The following is a 16,885-nucleotide window of genomic DNA, read 5'->3' as shown; positions in this document are numbered from 1 at the left end:
AGATTCGAACCTCCTGGCTTAGCCTCTTTCAAGGATTTGACGAAGAAGGCTATCTTCCTTTTGGCCCTAGCTACAGCTAAGAGAGTGAGTGAGCTCCAAGCTATTGAGGGCAATGTAGGGTTTAAGGAAGAGATTCTATGGTGTGTTCATTTCTTCCAAGTTTCCTGGCAAAGAATGAAAAACCCATCACGCCCTTGGCCAGGAGCTTTGAAGTTCGTAGTTTATCTTTTCTAGTAGGGAAGAGCCTGAAAGAACTCTTTGCCCTATGAGAATTATGAAGTATTTCCTTAAGAGGAAGGAACAACTTAAGGCTAATCAAGATGTGCTTTGGTGCTCCGTAAAGGACCCCACTCGCCCATGTCGAAGAATGCTCTTTCCTTTTTTCTGAGAAGCCTTATTACAGAGGCACATGTTGCCTGTAAGGAAGATCATTTTAGACTACTGAAAGTGAAAAGCTCACGAGGTGAGAGCCATCGCAACTTCGCTTGCATTCAGAAAAATATGTCTGTGCGGAACTTGATGGAGGCGACTTTTTGGAGATGCCAATCGGTTTTCGCAAACCACTACCTACGTGATGTAAAAATCACATATGATAAAATGCTTCGCCTTGGGGTCCTTCGTATCGGCGGATTCGGTGCTGGGGCAGGGAGCTGAAACTTATCCTGTGTAAATTTTTTATATGTTACCCTATATTTTATATTGTTGTTTTTGGTTGTCTGAAAGAGGTTGCAGGAGGCACCTCTTTTTGTCGTAATATTAACCCTTTGTATTTTGGTTAGGTGGTCTGGTGGGTTTTGGCTCCTTGCAGAGGTAGTGGTAAGGTATCTGTTAGGTAAGCGGACAAGGTCCCTCTAACATCATCCGACTTGGATTCTACCACAATAGGGGATCACATATCCCAAGTGGTAGATCCGAGAGTCTTTCAGCATCAGGTCACGTCCTAGCTGTAGCTCTCCAGGCAATGCAGACTCAGAGATAGTATCTATGAAGTCTTCATCCTGAAAAGGTGAGAACCAAGGTTTTTTATATCCTACAACATTAGTTGTTTCCCGTCTTACCTGTATTATTGAGCTGTCTCTTACCCTCCACCAAGGGTGCCAATCAGCTAAGTATATATCTGTCAGGGAAGTTCATGTACAAAAATGATATTGTTAAACTACAATAAAGTTTTGTACATACTTACCTGGCAGATATATACGATTAATGGCCCACCCAGCCTCCCCTCAGGAGACAGGTGGAAGAGAAAAATCTGACAAGCTTACGGGAGTGGTTCGTACATCCGCCACCCAGCGGCGGGTAAGGTAGACCACCTGACCTACCTGTCGCGTGTGCCGCGAGATTTGAAATTCTGTCGGGAACGTCGGAGACTATAGCTAAGTATATATCTGCCAGGTAAGTATGTACAAAACTTTATTGTAGTTTAACAATATCTGTTTATGACGTCGAGCGTCTTCCAGAGCGTCCTGATGAGCGTCTCTTTCGTGTAGGACGTCGAGCATCGGCAAAAGCTTCCTCACGGTCTCAATGCGTAGGACGTGAGCATCTTCAGAAGACGTCCTCGCGAGAGTCTTACCGAGCGTATTGGTGCCTAGAACACCAAGGGCATCTCAGAGAGGATCTTGTCGAGCGCCCTGATGCATGAAAGGCCATAAAGACTTGACCATACCGTAGACTTAAAAGTGAATTCTCTACTACATTCATCTTCTCACTAAGCATGTACTCTAATAAGCCATGCTTTCGTAAGCATGAGAACATTATATAATATATAGTGTTCTGCTGCGTTAGATTCCTTTAATAATGTTACCTACGGTAATCCAGCATTGAAAGGCTGGAATATCTTTCTTATTGAACGTATCTTAGCAAAAGGCAGACAATATTTTATTTATGTTTGCTTAACTATCCCCTCAATCCGAGGCGCTAAGACCGCGATTGTAGGGGAGAGATACGGTTAGTCATTCCATCCCGCAGGACCGACCTCTCATGACTGAGCAATAGATGGTTACTGCGTTTGGTCTAAGCGATAGCAGCCCCCTCCGTTAGCTGTCTGGCCTTACTCTTCCAGAGTTGCCAGCTACTCCATTCAATAAAGGAATCTTATAAAATTATTATCGAACTTCAGGAAGTCTTATTAATGTATATTTAAGCGAAACAAGACTTCGATAAATCTAGAAGCTAATTAGGTATTGTCATAACAATCCTTTAAGCGTGGTCCTTCCTAGGAAAGTCCTGTAAGGATACTGGTAATAGAGTTGCACAGCAAACGAAGTAACTACGGTATGTGCTTATGATTGTGACCGTGATCGTATTATCATACAGCAGATACTCTACTACCTTCTTTCCCTGCCGAGGCAGATAGAGAAAGGAAAAACTTTTACTATCTTCGTTCTTTTCGTTAATAGAACGATAGAAAAGAGAATATATTTCCTTAAGTAAGGAAGTTAATCCAGGAACTCTTTAAATCTTCGTATTTCCTCATAAATCGCGGAAGAGACAGAATTCCTGTTCATCTCTAGGGTTTACGGAAGGAAGTAGATATTTCCTATCCGCCATCATACCCAAACGTCGATAAGATTCTTATTAGAAACCAAGGTTTCTCCCGTACGTCTTGGTACTTGAAAAACTTCGACATGACTGTTGCTTATCAAATACGGAGGCGTCCCGAAAAGCGTCCTCAAAAGCGTCCTGCCTTCAAGGGGAGCGCCGCTCATGAAGCGTGCTAGTCATAAGCCGATGTACGTGATCGTCGTCCGGACGAGTATTATGGACGTTCGCAACTCCTGACAAAGACGGCGGTGGACGCTTGTGCGACATCTTGCGTCTCTGTCGCGTCATCGACACTTCCAGAAAACGCACTCAAAAGGACGCCTTAGGGTACGCCTTCTTCCTTTTCACAGTAAGTGAGATAAGGCGATCTGGGCGCTTAACCAAGGCCATCTAGAGGAGAAGGCCTGGTCAGTTGGGGGGTTGACGTCAGCGGAGTAGGTCGACTTGGCCGAAGCCCTCAGGCGAACAGGACAACTGACCATCTACAACCTCTCTCTGTTTCTTTCCATGGCTTAATTAATGGGTTACAACTTCTTTTTTTTCAGTTTAACCCTCCTCTTGAAGCTGATTTTTAAAAAATAATTTTTTTTTACTACAATATCGTTCTTCTGACACCTTGCTGCTTAGGGTAATCATCCCTTTCTTAAACAGCTAAACTTACTGTGATCTAGTTTGGGCATTGTAAATAACCAGAATCATTATAACACGATTTTATTATAAAAGAAATTCCATTAGCAAAAATAGCAAATTTCTAACAATTTTAAATGAACTAACATGCAATTCATTTCACAATTACCAACACACTGATCTTACTGTGTATTTTCTTTACCTGACGCATTTGACATATTTTTTTTTTTTGTTTTTATTTCTTGACTCTGTCAGTGTTTGCAATTTTCTCTTTTTCCCTTGGTTCATGAGCTAATTTTCAGAGAGGATATTGTTTTGTTTTGAGCAGTAGTTGTTTAGAAGGGCATTAGTTGCTGACCATATTATCATTTTCTCTAATTTTTCTGAATTATGATCAATAACAATGTAACTGTACATAACAATATTTGACTACAGGATTTGGGTACATCAGGAAGCCTCTGCTGATACCATCAATATACTTGTAATTTTCATGCACATCGTTTTCAGTGTTGCAAGTTGGCATGCCCTTACAGCATCACAGTTCATTTTTTGAAAACTGCATAGCAAACAATAGCCTGCTACATAAACTGTTACTGGCAAGATATTTCTGCATTTTTCAAAATGTTCTTTTGTTAAAGTTATGTCGAACCGATCTACCTCATCTGAATGCGAAATATTTTCCAGTCCTTCCAAATTAGTCTGAAAATCCCTTAGTACAATTTTCTTGTCATTAATTGTCAAATTCCTCTCCAACTCTGACATTATTCGAATCTTTTTTTCACACTCAAATATCTGTCTAATAGAAATGTTGTAATTACCACCTGAAAGTTGCCTATATTGACCAAATCTAGATTCTAATTTATCAGTTTGAAATTTGGCAGTAAATATATATCTCATATTTAGCTCTGATGTACAGTAACTAGCTATTTCTGTAATGGCATGAGTAGTGTGCTTTAGAGCTGTGAAAGTTTCACGTGTGAGTTTTCCACCTATAGACTCCATTTTTTCCCATGCTTCTAACCAATTTCCAAAGTTGTTAAGGAATTTAAAATTTTTTCATCATCAGTGGAAGTAGGTATGGAGTAGAATAAATATTTTTTGTTCTATCACCCTTGTTGGGTGCATGCACGTTCATTATTGTCCACCATGTGTGAATAATCTTCATGAAGTCTGCAACAGTAGAATAGCATGTTAAGAAATGTTTCTTGCCAATACTCAAAAGTGCTTCCACAACATATTCATTAAAAATCTGCATGGCCAATTTTATTTTTACATTTTTGCCTTTCCAAAACTGATGGAGAGAGTGCTTTTACTGATAGCTTTATATGAATGTTTCAGTAAATATTCTGCTTCATAGGTGTACAGTTTTTTGCAAAGTTTTAAAAGGAGCCAACTGAGTTTTGTGATTTTCATAATAAACTCCATCTGATGAAAATTCAGGATACCTCACTTTGCTTTTTCTTCATCACTATTTGGGAATGAAAACACACTCACTTTCGGTCCATTTCGGTAATTCCCTTTGCAGTTTGGTACACATCACATAAACGGCATTATTGCGCAGTTCCAGGTGAATATTACGGGTTAATATACAGCAAAATTTTCCGAAATAACAGCAGAAAACTGGAAAGAAATAGAGCGCGACCTCTTCATTCAAAGCGGAAAGCACCACTGACTTAGCACTACCTAGGTCGCGTCACACCTCTTCACCCCCCAATTGACCTGGCCTTCTCCTCTAGATGGCCTTGGCTAACAGCGTTCTTCCTATTTCCTTCTTCTTTCTCCCATGTGTTGGAAAGTCGTCAAATTGTTAAGGCGGCGATACAATCGCACGGACAATAGAGAGAGGACGTGAAGCGTCCTCCTCAATAAGCTTCTATTTAAAGGGCGCGAGTCCTTCCGAGAGCTCCAACCCCTGTACGGGGAGGACGCCTCAGAGGACGAGAAGCAATCCTTCAGGATTCGTGCACTGCACGATCTTTGGCAGCCTGAGAAGCGTCTTCAGGTCTTGCCGAAGGGACGCCAGATCGTGGGGGTTCCTCGTAACCCTCCTTCGGCTTTCGACATGCCCTCTCCCTGTGTTCTGGGAGTCCGACAGAGGTCTAGACCTAGAGGCATTATAAGGCCGATCTGACGCCCCCTCCACAACACTAGGGGCAAAATCAACATCACTACACTCACAACACTGATTGGAGAGCGAGCACTTTTTTCAAGCTTACTTGATGTAATCCACCATAATAGAAAGGGCATTACGTCTCACAGAACTTCCTCTAGGCCCGTAAGCCATACCACAGGGTTAGGCAAAATAAAGTCTACTGGAGGTTAGTAGGTTCATTATCCTAACTTCTGTTACTGTGAGGAAGACCTCCTGATTCTATCACGCTCTAATTTGCGTACATACGAATCATACGTCTCTTTCGGAATTCAGTCAACATACACTAATTACATTGATCTTTCAACAAAGAAAACATGTAAACATCTATACTAAGCGAGTGTCTACCGAAGGTTTCGGTAGCCTCCCTTACCCGTTGCAGACAACAAAGTCTGAAACTAGGCTAACTAGATTCAGACATCATATGCAATGAAAAAAAATGTTTTATTGTTATGATACAATAAAGTTTGTTCATACTTACCTGGCAGATATATATAGCTGTATTCTCCGACGTCCGACAGAATTTCAAAACTCCCGGCACACGCAGTGGGCGGCCAGGTGGTTAGTACCCATTTCCCGCCGTGGGAGGCGGATATCAGGAATCATTCCCATTTTCTATTCAGATTTTTCATACCACTGTCCCCTGAGGGGAGGTGGGTGGGTACTTTAATTATATATATCTGCCAGGTAGTATGACAAACTTTATTGTATCATAACAATAAACATTTTGTTCATGAAACTTACCTGTCAGATATATATATAGCTGAATCCCACCATTGGAGGTGGGAAGGGACGAATAGAAGGATTTAGGAAACACCTCAAGTGCAGATGATTGACATCTTGATCCTTACCTGTTAGCATAGCTGACTTCTTGATTACTGTCACCGAAGTCTGCTTTTGCTTTACTAGAGTTGCCAACAAGGTAGGTACCTGTGTAGTTGGTGCGCTCTAGATGATCTGTCAACGGGGGCGTGACCCACAATGTGACTAGACCATATTGGACCATACTGTGAGGGCAACGAAGCTAAAACCACCACCTGACCTAACCTATCGAAGTTAGTCCCTAACTTCTAGGCTAACGAAAGGAAGCGCCTCAAGCGACCACCCTTCAAAGTTAAAAAGCACACCTATCCCTTTTTCTATAGGATAGGATTCGTGCTGCTTCCTGCCTCCAATAATATTTCTACGGATATGTATGGTCCTAGCGACTCGCAGATCTCATATGTCGTCTTCACATCCCGTCGGGAGTGTGAAGCGAACACAGAGTTGCTTCGCTCAAACGTGGCATCAGGATATTACTGAGTGTCATGCTCTGTTGAAATGCTTCCGAGGCCGCGCCCTCACCTCGTGAGCATTTACTTTAAAGGTTTCAAATCTTTGTTCAAACATGACGAATGAGCCTCTTAGAAAGACTCCTTAAAAATAACGCCAGGGCGTTCTTCGACATGGGCAAGTCTGGTCTTTTTACGGAACACCGCAGATGTCCGAATGACCTTGACTTTCTTTAGTTTTATCAAGATAAAACTTGAGAGCCCCGACAGGGCACAGGACTCTCTGTGGCTCTTGCCCAATAATTTGTGCCATCCCCTTGATCTCCAGGCCTCTGGGCCAAGGGTTAGACGGGTTTTCGTTTCTTAGCAAGAACGGAAGGCTTGAGAGGACACCGAATTATGTCCTCTAAAGCCAAAACCTCTGATGATGGCTAAAACCTCACTAACCCTCCATTGCCGTAGCTAGAGTGGTTAGAAAATTAGCCTTTCTGGTCACGTGTATTAATTGTACAGAAAGGAGAGGTTCGAAATGCTTTTCTTTTGACATCAAGAACTTCAGACTACGTCTAAGTTCCATCAAGATTTCCGCAGACCTCAAAGATCGTGAAGGGCTTTGTTGTTTTGACAGATCCGAATCTCTGAGCCTAGAGGCCGTCAACAACATATTTCCGTATTCTACAATGTTGGGGACTGTTAGCTTATCCCATACTTTTCAGACGGAATGGGAAGGCGTAAAGTCATTCACAGAGGTCAGAGGTAGAGGAACAGTCATTCTTCCTGCCCTATGTCCAGAAACGGCCCACTCCGATTGGTTACACTGCAAAATATGCAGCACTGCTTTGCTTTGGCAATGAGACTTGCAATTAATCTTGAAGATCCTCTCGCTTCTTGACAGTCTGAACGCATTCAGACTCAGAGCGGAGAGATTTTTTAGGTACCTCTCGAAGTGAGGCTGTTAGAGTAGACCGATTCTCTCGGGAGAAGGGTCCTTGAAAGTTGGAACTCTCTGAAGGAAGTGACCTCTGTGAATCCAGCCTCTCGAAGGCCAACATGGGGCGATCAGCGTCTTTCTCACTCCCTCTGACGCCAGCGATTATCTTATTACATTTCCTAAGCTTTTGAATAGGGGAAAAGGGCTAACAACTATCCCCATTCCATACTATGGGATGGCGTCTATTGCTACCTGCTCTCGGATCGAGAATAAGGGCGCAACGTAGAGGAAGCTTCTTCGTCTTCAATATTGCAAAATCTACGAAAGGACGTCCCCAAAGTCTCCACAACTCTCGACATACTTCTAAGCGAGGATTACTCAAAAGTCAAACGTCAGTAGTTGCTGCCGTCGATCGAGAAGATCCGCACGGACGTGCAATCGTGTAACGAACCTCTTACGGATCGTTACGTTCCGTGCCTATGCCGATAACCATCTCTCTTTTCTTGGGATATGAGAGAGCTGTGGAATTATCTGAGATGATTTGGACCACATCGACCAAAAACTCACTCTTCGAGGAACTGGAGAGCCAACCAAATTGCTTCCAATTCTTTTAGATTATGTGCCAGGACCTCTGTCCGATGCCTGGCTCCCTCTCATTATCACCTGAGGTGATCCTTAACCCATTGAGAGACGTTTAGAATTATCTCTAGATCTTTGATGTTATTTCAGTTCTCCTGTAGGAAAAACTGTAGAGGTCTTGAATTGCAGCTATTCAGGGAAACAAGCTTCTCCAGCGAGGAAGGTGGTCCCCAGCAGGACTCATCCATTCCTCACTAAGCATGCTTCCTTCCCTAATAAGGCTGCGCTTTGCATAAGCAGGAGAGCTTATTATAGTGCTATGCTGCGGTAGACTCGTACAGAATTCTGTTACCGTGCGGTAAGCAGCGCCGAACATGTCTAAGAGATATCTCTGTTGAAAATTTCTTAGCAAAAGGAAGTCGTTTATTCATGATTACCAGAAATCCCCTCAACCCGAGGCAAAGTCATGATTGTAGGGCAGAGATACGGTTCGTAAATCAATCCCGCGGGAGAGAGAGACGTAACCGACTGAGCAGTACAACGAGCTACCTGAACACTGAGTTGGTGACAGTGTGAGACACTGTGACAGTTACAGGCAGCAGCTTATGTTTCACCTTCTCTCAGTCTTATGCCGAGTTGCCAGCTATTCTATTCATCTAAGGAATAGAGTTTTTTCCATTATTTGAAACAGAAAAACTCTCAAGTTGGCATATCTAAGCGAAACAGAATTCGCTAATACAGAAGCTGATTTTGTGTTGTCGTAACATTACGCTTAATTAACCAAATGTTAAATCGGAAAAAACTCCTGAAAGTTGCCGGGAGTACCGATTAAATATACTGCGTCATCCACAATGACAGCAACCTCTCGTTTCGCACTATTCTGCCTGAGTTACCAGCTACTCTCTTCTAGAAGGAATAGGTTCGTTACTATTATCGATCATAAGAACTAACCAATTGCATGACGGAAAGTAATCCAGGAATTCGAGCATATAGCCTTCCGATTCCCGCAGAAATCGAGGAAGGGGAGGGGCCAAGGATTCCTGATTAGAGACTGGGCTTACGACAGGAATGACCTTAATGTTCCCCTTCGGCAGCGCAATCCCAGCGAAAGCAGACGAGGCGTTTTATGACACCGAAATCTGCTTACAGTTTTCCGGAATTCATCAAGTGATGGATTCTCTTGAACGCTCCCTTCGTAGAAAGAGAAGTAGACATCTTGACGAGACCAAACTCCTTCCTCTACTTCGACGACGCTCTCTTGAAGAGCGTTCTTGCAGGAATCCTGCCGAACGTCTTGATGCGTAGGACGCCTATCGTTCTGAAGAACGTCCTGGCAAGTGCTCTACCGAGCGTCATGACGTGTAGGTAGATGCGAGCGTCTTCAAAAAGCGTCCTCTCTAGCGTCCTGGCGAGCGTCCTCGCTAGCGTCCTGGCGAGCGTCCAGATGTGTAAGACATCGAGCGTCTTCCAAAAAGCTTATCAATGTTTATGACGTCGAGCGTCTTCTGAAAGGCCACCCGAAAAGCGTCCTGGAGAGCCGCACATGCTCCTAAGTGTGAGAGCACTATAGGAAGACGTAATGGCTATCGTCTCCACGACGGCCTTAAAGACTTCGTTACCTTCTAACAAAGACGGTGGCCGCCTGTGCAACATTTTGCGTCTTAGTAATGCAATGAACATATCCAGACCACGCGCTCAAAAAAGGAACGCCGAGCGTCCGAAAGGCATCGTCGCGAGGTGCTTGCCGAACGTCCTGATTGCATTCTTTGAGCGTCTTGAAGAGCGTCCGGAATAGAAGAGTGACGAACATCAAGGGAAGCGTCATAGTGAATGACGTGCGTCAACACGAGTAACTTAGGAGGCTTTCCTGGCGAGGGAGAGCCGCATCATGAACGCGAGCGTCCTAAGCATAAGTACGGTGATCGTCATCAGGACGAGTCTTCAGGACGTTCGCCACTCTTGACAAAAACGACGGCCGGCTGTGCGACATCTTGCGTCTTTGTCACGGTCATCGACACTGCAGAAGGGCATTTAAAAGGACGCCTGTGTGTTCTTGGGTATGAGGAATCTCCTTTTCCCTTCTCCTGTCGAAAACTAGATATATAGCGTATGCCTAGCCACAAATCCAAGTCAATCATTCAAAAAAAAAATAAGTAGGATACTTAAGCGGCTAATGAAGTTTCAAAATCCTAGGACGGAGGGTAGTGGAAACAGGTGTTTTTCACTACCGGCACAGAGAAAAATCTGAATAGAAATAGGGAATGATTCCTGATATCCGCCTCCCAGCGGTCGGGAATGGGTACTAACCACCTGGGCCGCCCACTGCGTGTGCCGGGAGTTTTTGAAACTTCTGTCGGACGTCGGAGAATACAGCTATATATATAACTGACAGGTAAGTTTCATGAACAAAATTTTAATTAATTTATGATAGCGTATGCCTAGCCACAAATCCAAGTCAATCATTAAAAAAAAAAATAAGTAGGATACTTAAGCGGCTAATGAGTTTCAAAATCCTAGCGAGGTAGTGGAAACAGGTGTTTTCACTACCGCGACAGAGAAAAGTCTGAATAGAAAATGGGAATGATTCCTGATATCCGCCTCCCAGCGGCGGGAATGGGTACTAACCACCTGGCCGCCCACTGCGTGTGCCGGGAGTTTTTTGAAATTCTGTCGGAACGTCGGAGAATACAGCTATATATATATCTGAGGTAAGTGTTTCATGAACAAAAAGCAAATAACAACAAGCCAAAAAAGAGTACTTCACCCATTCCGAAGATCAAATCCACAAGAAAAAGCGAAGGAAAGTCATCCAACCGCACCGACCACCGATGTTCAACCGGGACGCCGGCAGGAAAAGAATTGGATTCACCTGGGCAGTTGTACCTGGTTCTCCCGCGAGTGGAGGGATGACGTCATCACCACCAGTGTTGGCGACGCCGACGCGCTAAATTTGAATTAGTATCCTGCCGCTCGTGGAAATCACGGCTCTATAATTGTTCGGTAAGACACTACAATAAAACTACGTATTATACTTCCAGTAAGATGATGCAGAATGGATAAGGGACATATTGTGCCTGAAAGCTAAAGAGGCTGGATTCTCACTAGTACGTCCTAGTCGAAGCCAGGGGCTACTAGGAGGGATGCCTTACAAGTAAGGACTTGAGAAGAGGGACCTCAGGGAACATGCAAAGGACATGACATACATCCAGGTTCAGGAGACCTGAGCCATTCCTCGCTTGGATGTGCCAAAGACAAGATAAGGTCATCAAGCTGGGCCCTTTTTTTTTTTTTTTTTCCCTGTGCATAGATATTTAGTCAAGCATAGCCTGATACTCATTTGCCAATGGAGTAAAAAACCAAAAAGATGTAGAACTCAACAGGCAAAAGGGGGCATCCAAAAAAAAGACCCATAGAATTCTTCTAAGAAGAGGGTAGGGACTCACAGGCAACAAAAGGGGGCATCCAAAAAAAACAAGACCATAGAATTCTTCTAAGAATAGGGGGGTAGGGACTGAAACCCCACCCTTCGAAAATGACCACTTATTCAGGAAGACTAGGCTAGAAGGATGACATCTGCAACATGATAGCTTATGCAATAAGTCTAACAGAAAACTTTACTGATGAGTTCTTTTGAAGTTTTGAGAGTCTGAGGAGAGGCAAAATGGATCATAGGTCGGACTGCCCATGAAACTCCTGTTTTGTCATCCAGGTGCACGCTTCGTCGTCGTCTTCTACCAAAACAGTTGTTTACTTAAAAACGTCCTGGTAAGGGACTGTGTTCCGATTGTTGTGATGAAAGTGCCCCAGCGTCTGTGGGTACAAGTGGTGTGCGGATTTATCACAGGAAATGGGAAGTTTGTTGACACAAGCGACTCCGTAAACATCGAGATGGCGTCAATCTTCTAAGTTATTTAATCGTAAGTAAAAATTTCGAAGTGTTTTGGTGAGATTTCCCCGACTGCCGTGGACACCCTTTTCACTACCCTCTGTTTAAATCTTAAAATTTGGCCTTAATTTCTAACTTTGGAGAAAACACTTACTTCGAAAGGAGAGTAGAGGTCTTTAGCTCCATTTCTCACCAACAAGAAGTCGCGACCGATGCCCATTTCCGGTGTCAGGACGCGTTATAATGTACTTTTTCGGAGGGTGGCATGCATTGATCGTCGTTGGCTTGATGCAGGCCATGCGGTGTTTTACCCTATATGGCTTAATTTTCCCAATGTGTGGTGTCGCTGTTTACGAACAGCCCTAGGGCTAAGCTAAGCAAGGCCATTGGTACCTCAACTTTTAATTACCTATATCCGAGTAATCAACCAACCGTGTAATTAACATACCATTTCCACTCTTCCTTAGGTAATCCTCGATGTACGTATGCAGCTTCTGTAACGTCCGTGCATCCTCAATCATAACCAGATGATTCCGACTTATCTGGACTTATGTACGCAGTCAGTTTATGCAGGACCATTTGTACCTTCACAACCAACTGACAGTCGCCTTGGTTCATTTTTCTTTTCTATTTGATAATACATCCACTTGAAAACACACTTCGATAGCTGACATTCATGAAATACTGTATAGTGTAATTGTGTTTACTGTTGGTTCTTGATATCCTCGAGCAAGGGAAGGAGTGATATGTAAACAATGCTCCTCAAGGATATAGAACACTTTGACTTTGTCCGCATAAGAAGTGCAGTCTCGATGGCAAACCTTAAGTTGGGATTACTTTCATTTCACTTGTTTCCGATTTGCTTTCTGATCTCCGGTTACTGTAGTGAGTCTACAAGCATACTCACTGCAATGTAATGCTTAAGATAATCTAAGGGTGGAACACTCATATAAGAAAGGAATTGAACGTTGTCTTTGCAAAACTGGACTGGGGATGCTTGCATTTTCTCATTTCCTTCCCCCAAATAGTAAGTGTTTACATCCTAAAATTTAAGTTTGATTGTCTTTGTCTGGTAATAATAATTTTCTTTGTGGTATTTGAAGTGTAGTTGACACACAAATGCATTGCAATTTATCCAGTGATTATGCACGATAAATTGGCCTTGCAACAGCCGGGGTCGTTTTACCATAATTTCTCTTTAGTTACCCTGTAAATAATTTCATCTAAACGGAAAATATATAGTGGTTAAACGATGTCCTTATGCATATCTTACTCTCCTTTTTACTTGCGCTCCTTTCCAATGAAACTACAGTTACACTCGCCTATTGGGAAATTCCCTCGTTCAATTCTAGTGTGTTCCTACGTAGTCGCAGACTACTTCCTCTACTTTTTTATATTGAAAATGACTCCTACAGCTGTTTATCACTGACATTACTGTGTTATTCTCTACCCTTTTTTCTTTGGCATGTTGAATAACTGTTAACATTCAGACTGGTCCCTGTGGGGAACTCGAAGCTGGCCCACGTGAAGTAATTTTAACTATTTTCTACTTGCGATCACAGTTACCAGACGGTCACAGCAACAGGTATATCCTAAGAAATTCCATGTATCAATTTCCCTGCATAATAGCCACTAAATCTAGAAGTTTTGGTGACTTAATGCTGGCAACTGGAGCGAAGAGATCCCTGTGTGTGTGTGTGTGGGCGTTCTTTCTCACAACTTATTTGCCCTCAAAGTGGGTACCCTCAACGTGACCCTCAGCGACCATAAAATTCCCTAACAAATTTCTTACAGAACTTCATCACTTTCATCTCCGGTGTGAATGCCCAAGAAGCCGTCCACAAAACAAACCGGAAGAAACTTCTTTTGAAAACGTACAAGGGTCCGCCAGAGAGGGAATCATTTCTGTGGAGGGCTGTAAATAAAACCAAAACAAGTAAACAAGTAAAGTAAGGATGACAGCACAATTGTAAATAATGCCCACTTAATGAAAATTAATGTCCATAATTTGGGACAACAGTGTTAACCACACATGAAAAACATCGTAGATTTCTGGATTAACTTTTCATTGGTTACTGCTAATAGCCTTAAAGATTGCCTCTTTAAAATCATCATTGAAACTAGTGACAGAGCAACAATTTTCGTTATAAAGGCCTGTCCACACTACTATGAGATTCAGGGCCTCTGTAACACGGTTTTTTCGCAATAACTTTTTATCTATGCATTTCATAAATATAACGCTTATTCAGAATACATATTATATCTACACATAAATTTTGACTGTATTCTGCATTACGTAGGTTGAATAAATTTGGTACTTATAAGTAAAAGTGACCTTTTTTGAAGACAGGCCAACTTACTCAGAGAAAAAGAAAAGGTTTCGAACGCGCTCGTTACGTAACTTATGACAGCATTTCTTCCCTCTTTCTCGATGGATGATTGGCTATACGTAACGAAGGCTAAACCTCTGGCAACAATGACATACAAATTTAAATACAAGCAAAGCAGTACACCTTTATGAACTCTGGAACCTCTCCACTGATAATTGTCATAATGAACAAACCAACAAAATATGTTAATAAATACAAAAATACTACGATTATTAGTAACTCCCAAAATAGGTTTCCTAAGAAATTACAGTCTACTTTATGGGTCACAATCAGATTGACAAGATGTAGGGAATAGTTGGTAATTTTCAAAAACATAGTAGACAAGCTTGATTTGATAACTGCTATATCCAATGTCAAGCAATTTTTATTTATTGGCTATCTACCTGTTTACTGAAAAAAATAGCCGGTACCGTATATTGGCTTTAAACCTTCACCAATAATTATCGTCAGAATGATGACTACATGAGGCTCCACCCACTTACGCCTCGTTATAATTCAGAATAACACTGAAGGCTACCATGGGCACTGTTGGATTAGAAAATTTAACATCTGTCTATAAAAACTAATTTCTCGAGTAGTTGTAAGAAGTGCTAAATGATCCTCAAGGAATCCCCAGCAGTTGGCCTAAACATTTAATTCATGTATATTGCTGCTATACTGTTGCGGCACTACTGCCATTACTACGCTAGCACTGATACCCCACCCACATCTATGTATCGTTCCGCCATTCATCAAAGTCTTTGGGTTTCAGAGCCGATGGAGTTTCTGTCTGGAGGATGGGCGGGCAACATTTTGTCAAAAGGTGTGTTTACCTTGCTTACGTAATGAAGGTTTTTGGACTCTTGGCTCGTAATCATTGGCCATGGCGTCGGCTAGATCATTTTTACACTATAAAAATTAAAACTATCGGGTTTAGGTCATTGATAATGCTGACAAAATTTGTGTGTGGTTGTAAAATATACGTCAACTTTCAGCTACATCCGATGCTTTGACAAGGAGCAAAGTCCAAAAAACCGTGTTACAGAGACCCTGAATCTCATAGTAGGAAACAGATTTCACTGCATATTTGTTTCCCATCCAGAATGGAAAACATGTATTTAATGTATTATGTTACACATGTACAATGTATTAAATATAATATATTATATCTATATATATATATATATATATATATATATATAATATATATGTGTGTGTGTGTGTGTGTGTGTGTGTGTATGTGTGTGTGTATACGTGTATATATGTGTCTATTTTCAATTCCGCCAGAAGCAAGTCAGCTTACAGGCTCCTTTTTCTGAAGACTTCCCCAAGACCTCTATATCTTTTTCTTATCCCTCCTCGGGTGCATTAAAATAGCCAAGTAAATACAGAGGCTACTGCACCGACATGCATCCTGCCGACAACTGAGGTCTGGACAGGAATCATTGTTTGCAAACATTGTTCGCAAACTTTGTTTGCAAACAATGTTTCCTAGTGTGGACAGGCCTTAACTAAAAAAATCTTTTAAATGACGTAGATTAAGGTTAGTTTGCAGCACTTCACATAAAGCTCCTTTAAATGTTTTAGACACCTGCAAAATGAATAGTACCATTCCTTAAGATGAAAGCATCTCTGCGTCTTCTCCCACTTCTATGTGGAGTTAATGTTTCTGACAGCATATCATTACACGTCAAAAGCAAATGATGTGATAAAGTACGTTGCATGTTTCCAAGAGATCATCTTCGATACAAGAGAGCAAAGTTTTACTTCTCTGGAGTAAAAATACCTTTAAGAAACTGGCACATTTAAACGTAACATACCTTGAATGGACCACTTCATCCTCACTGGAGGATTATTTAATTAGAATATTTGCTATGTGATTTACTGTGGAGCCATAAAAATCTTACAAGGTATCAGAGTCAGAAAAACGATGGACATCATGGGTATATAACTATGAGATCTGCAAATCAGGATTTTATTTATTTATTTACTTATTTAGTTTAGTTTCCCCTGTCTTCTTCCTGAACATGCTCAAACAGGCTCCACATCAAGTGGAGCTTAATTGAAGAAAGTTTTGCCGCGAAGACAGCTGTAGATTTGGATGTTGCTAATTCACAGTTGTAGTCTCAGGAACTCAGGTATTCTTTTAAAAAGAAAAGGTATCGTGCAAACAACCTACTTAGTATTATGCATTATTCGAATATCTAAGTTCGTAATGAAAATGCTTCTATTACTTATAGTGGAAAACATCATATCCTCTTATTTACACACACACACATACACACAAGGAGGCATACTACTTAGTAAAATCCCGACAAAAAATAGAGTTAAGGATTTAGGCACGGTGCCTTGTCTCTTTATAGGTTTGAAAAATACTTTGACCTACCACAAAATCATTTAGACTTTATCAAAGGCATGACATATAGTGCTACGTATGCTTATCATGAAAATAATTTCCCCGCTCGCTACAAAAAAAGTTTAAAAGAATTGAAGAATGATACTAGCTTACACATTACTAAGGCCGATAAA

At 41.8% G+C, this 16,885-nt stretch overlaps 1 protein-coding gene across 1 annotated transcript in view; it reads right to left on the bottom strand.

Moving 5' to 3' along the window:
• LOC135210327 (uncharacterized) overlaps nt 1–12,752 on the bottom strand; it is a 702,311-nt gene extending 689,559 nt beyond the window's left edge. Inside the window, 1 exon segment of the mRNA XM_064243213.1 lies at nt 12,436–12,752. Coding sequence (XP_064099283.1) covers nt 12,436–12,508 — 73 coding nt within the window. The 5' untranslated portion in view covers nt 12,509–12,752.
• Nucleotides 12,753–16,885: the final 4,133 nt, after the last annotated feature.

This window comes from Macrobrachium nipponense, chromosome 39 (genome assembly GCF_015104395.2).
Source record: "Macrobrachium nipponense isolate FS-2020 chromosome 39, ASM1510439v2, whole genome shotgun sequence".
Lineage (NCBI taxonomy): Eukaryota > Metazoa > Arthropoda > Malacostraca > Decapoda > Palaemonidae > Macrobrachium > Macrobrachium nipponense.
Note: the sequence above shows the minus strand (reverse complement) of the source record. Positions and strands in the feature narration are given on the sequence as shown.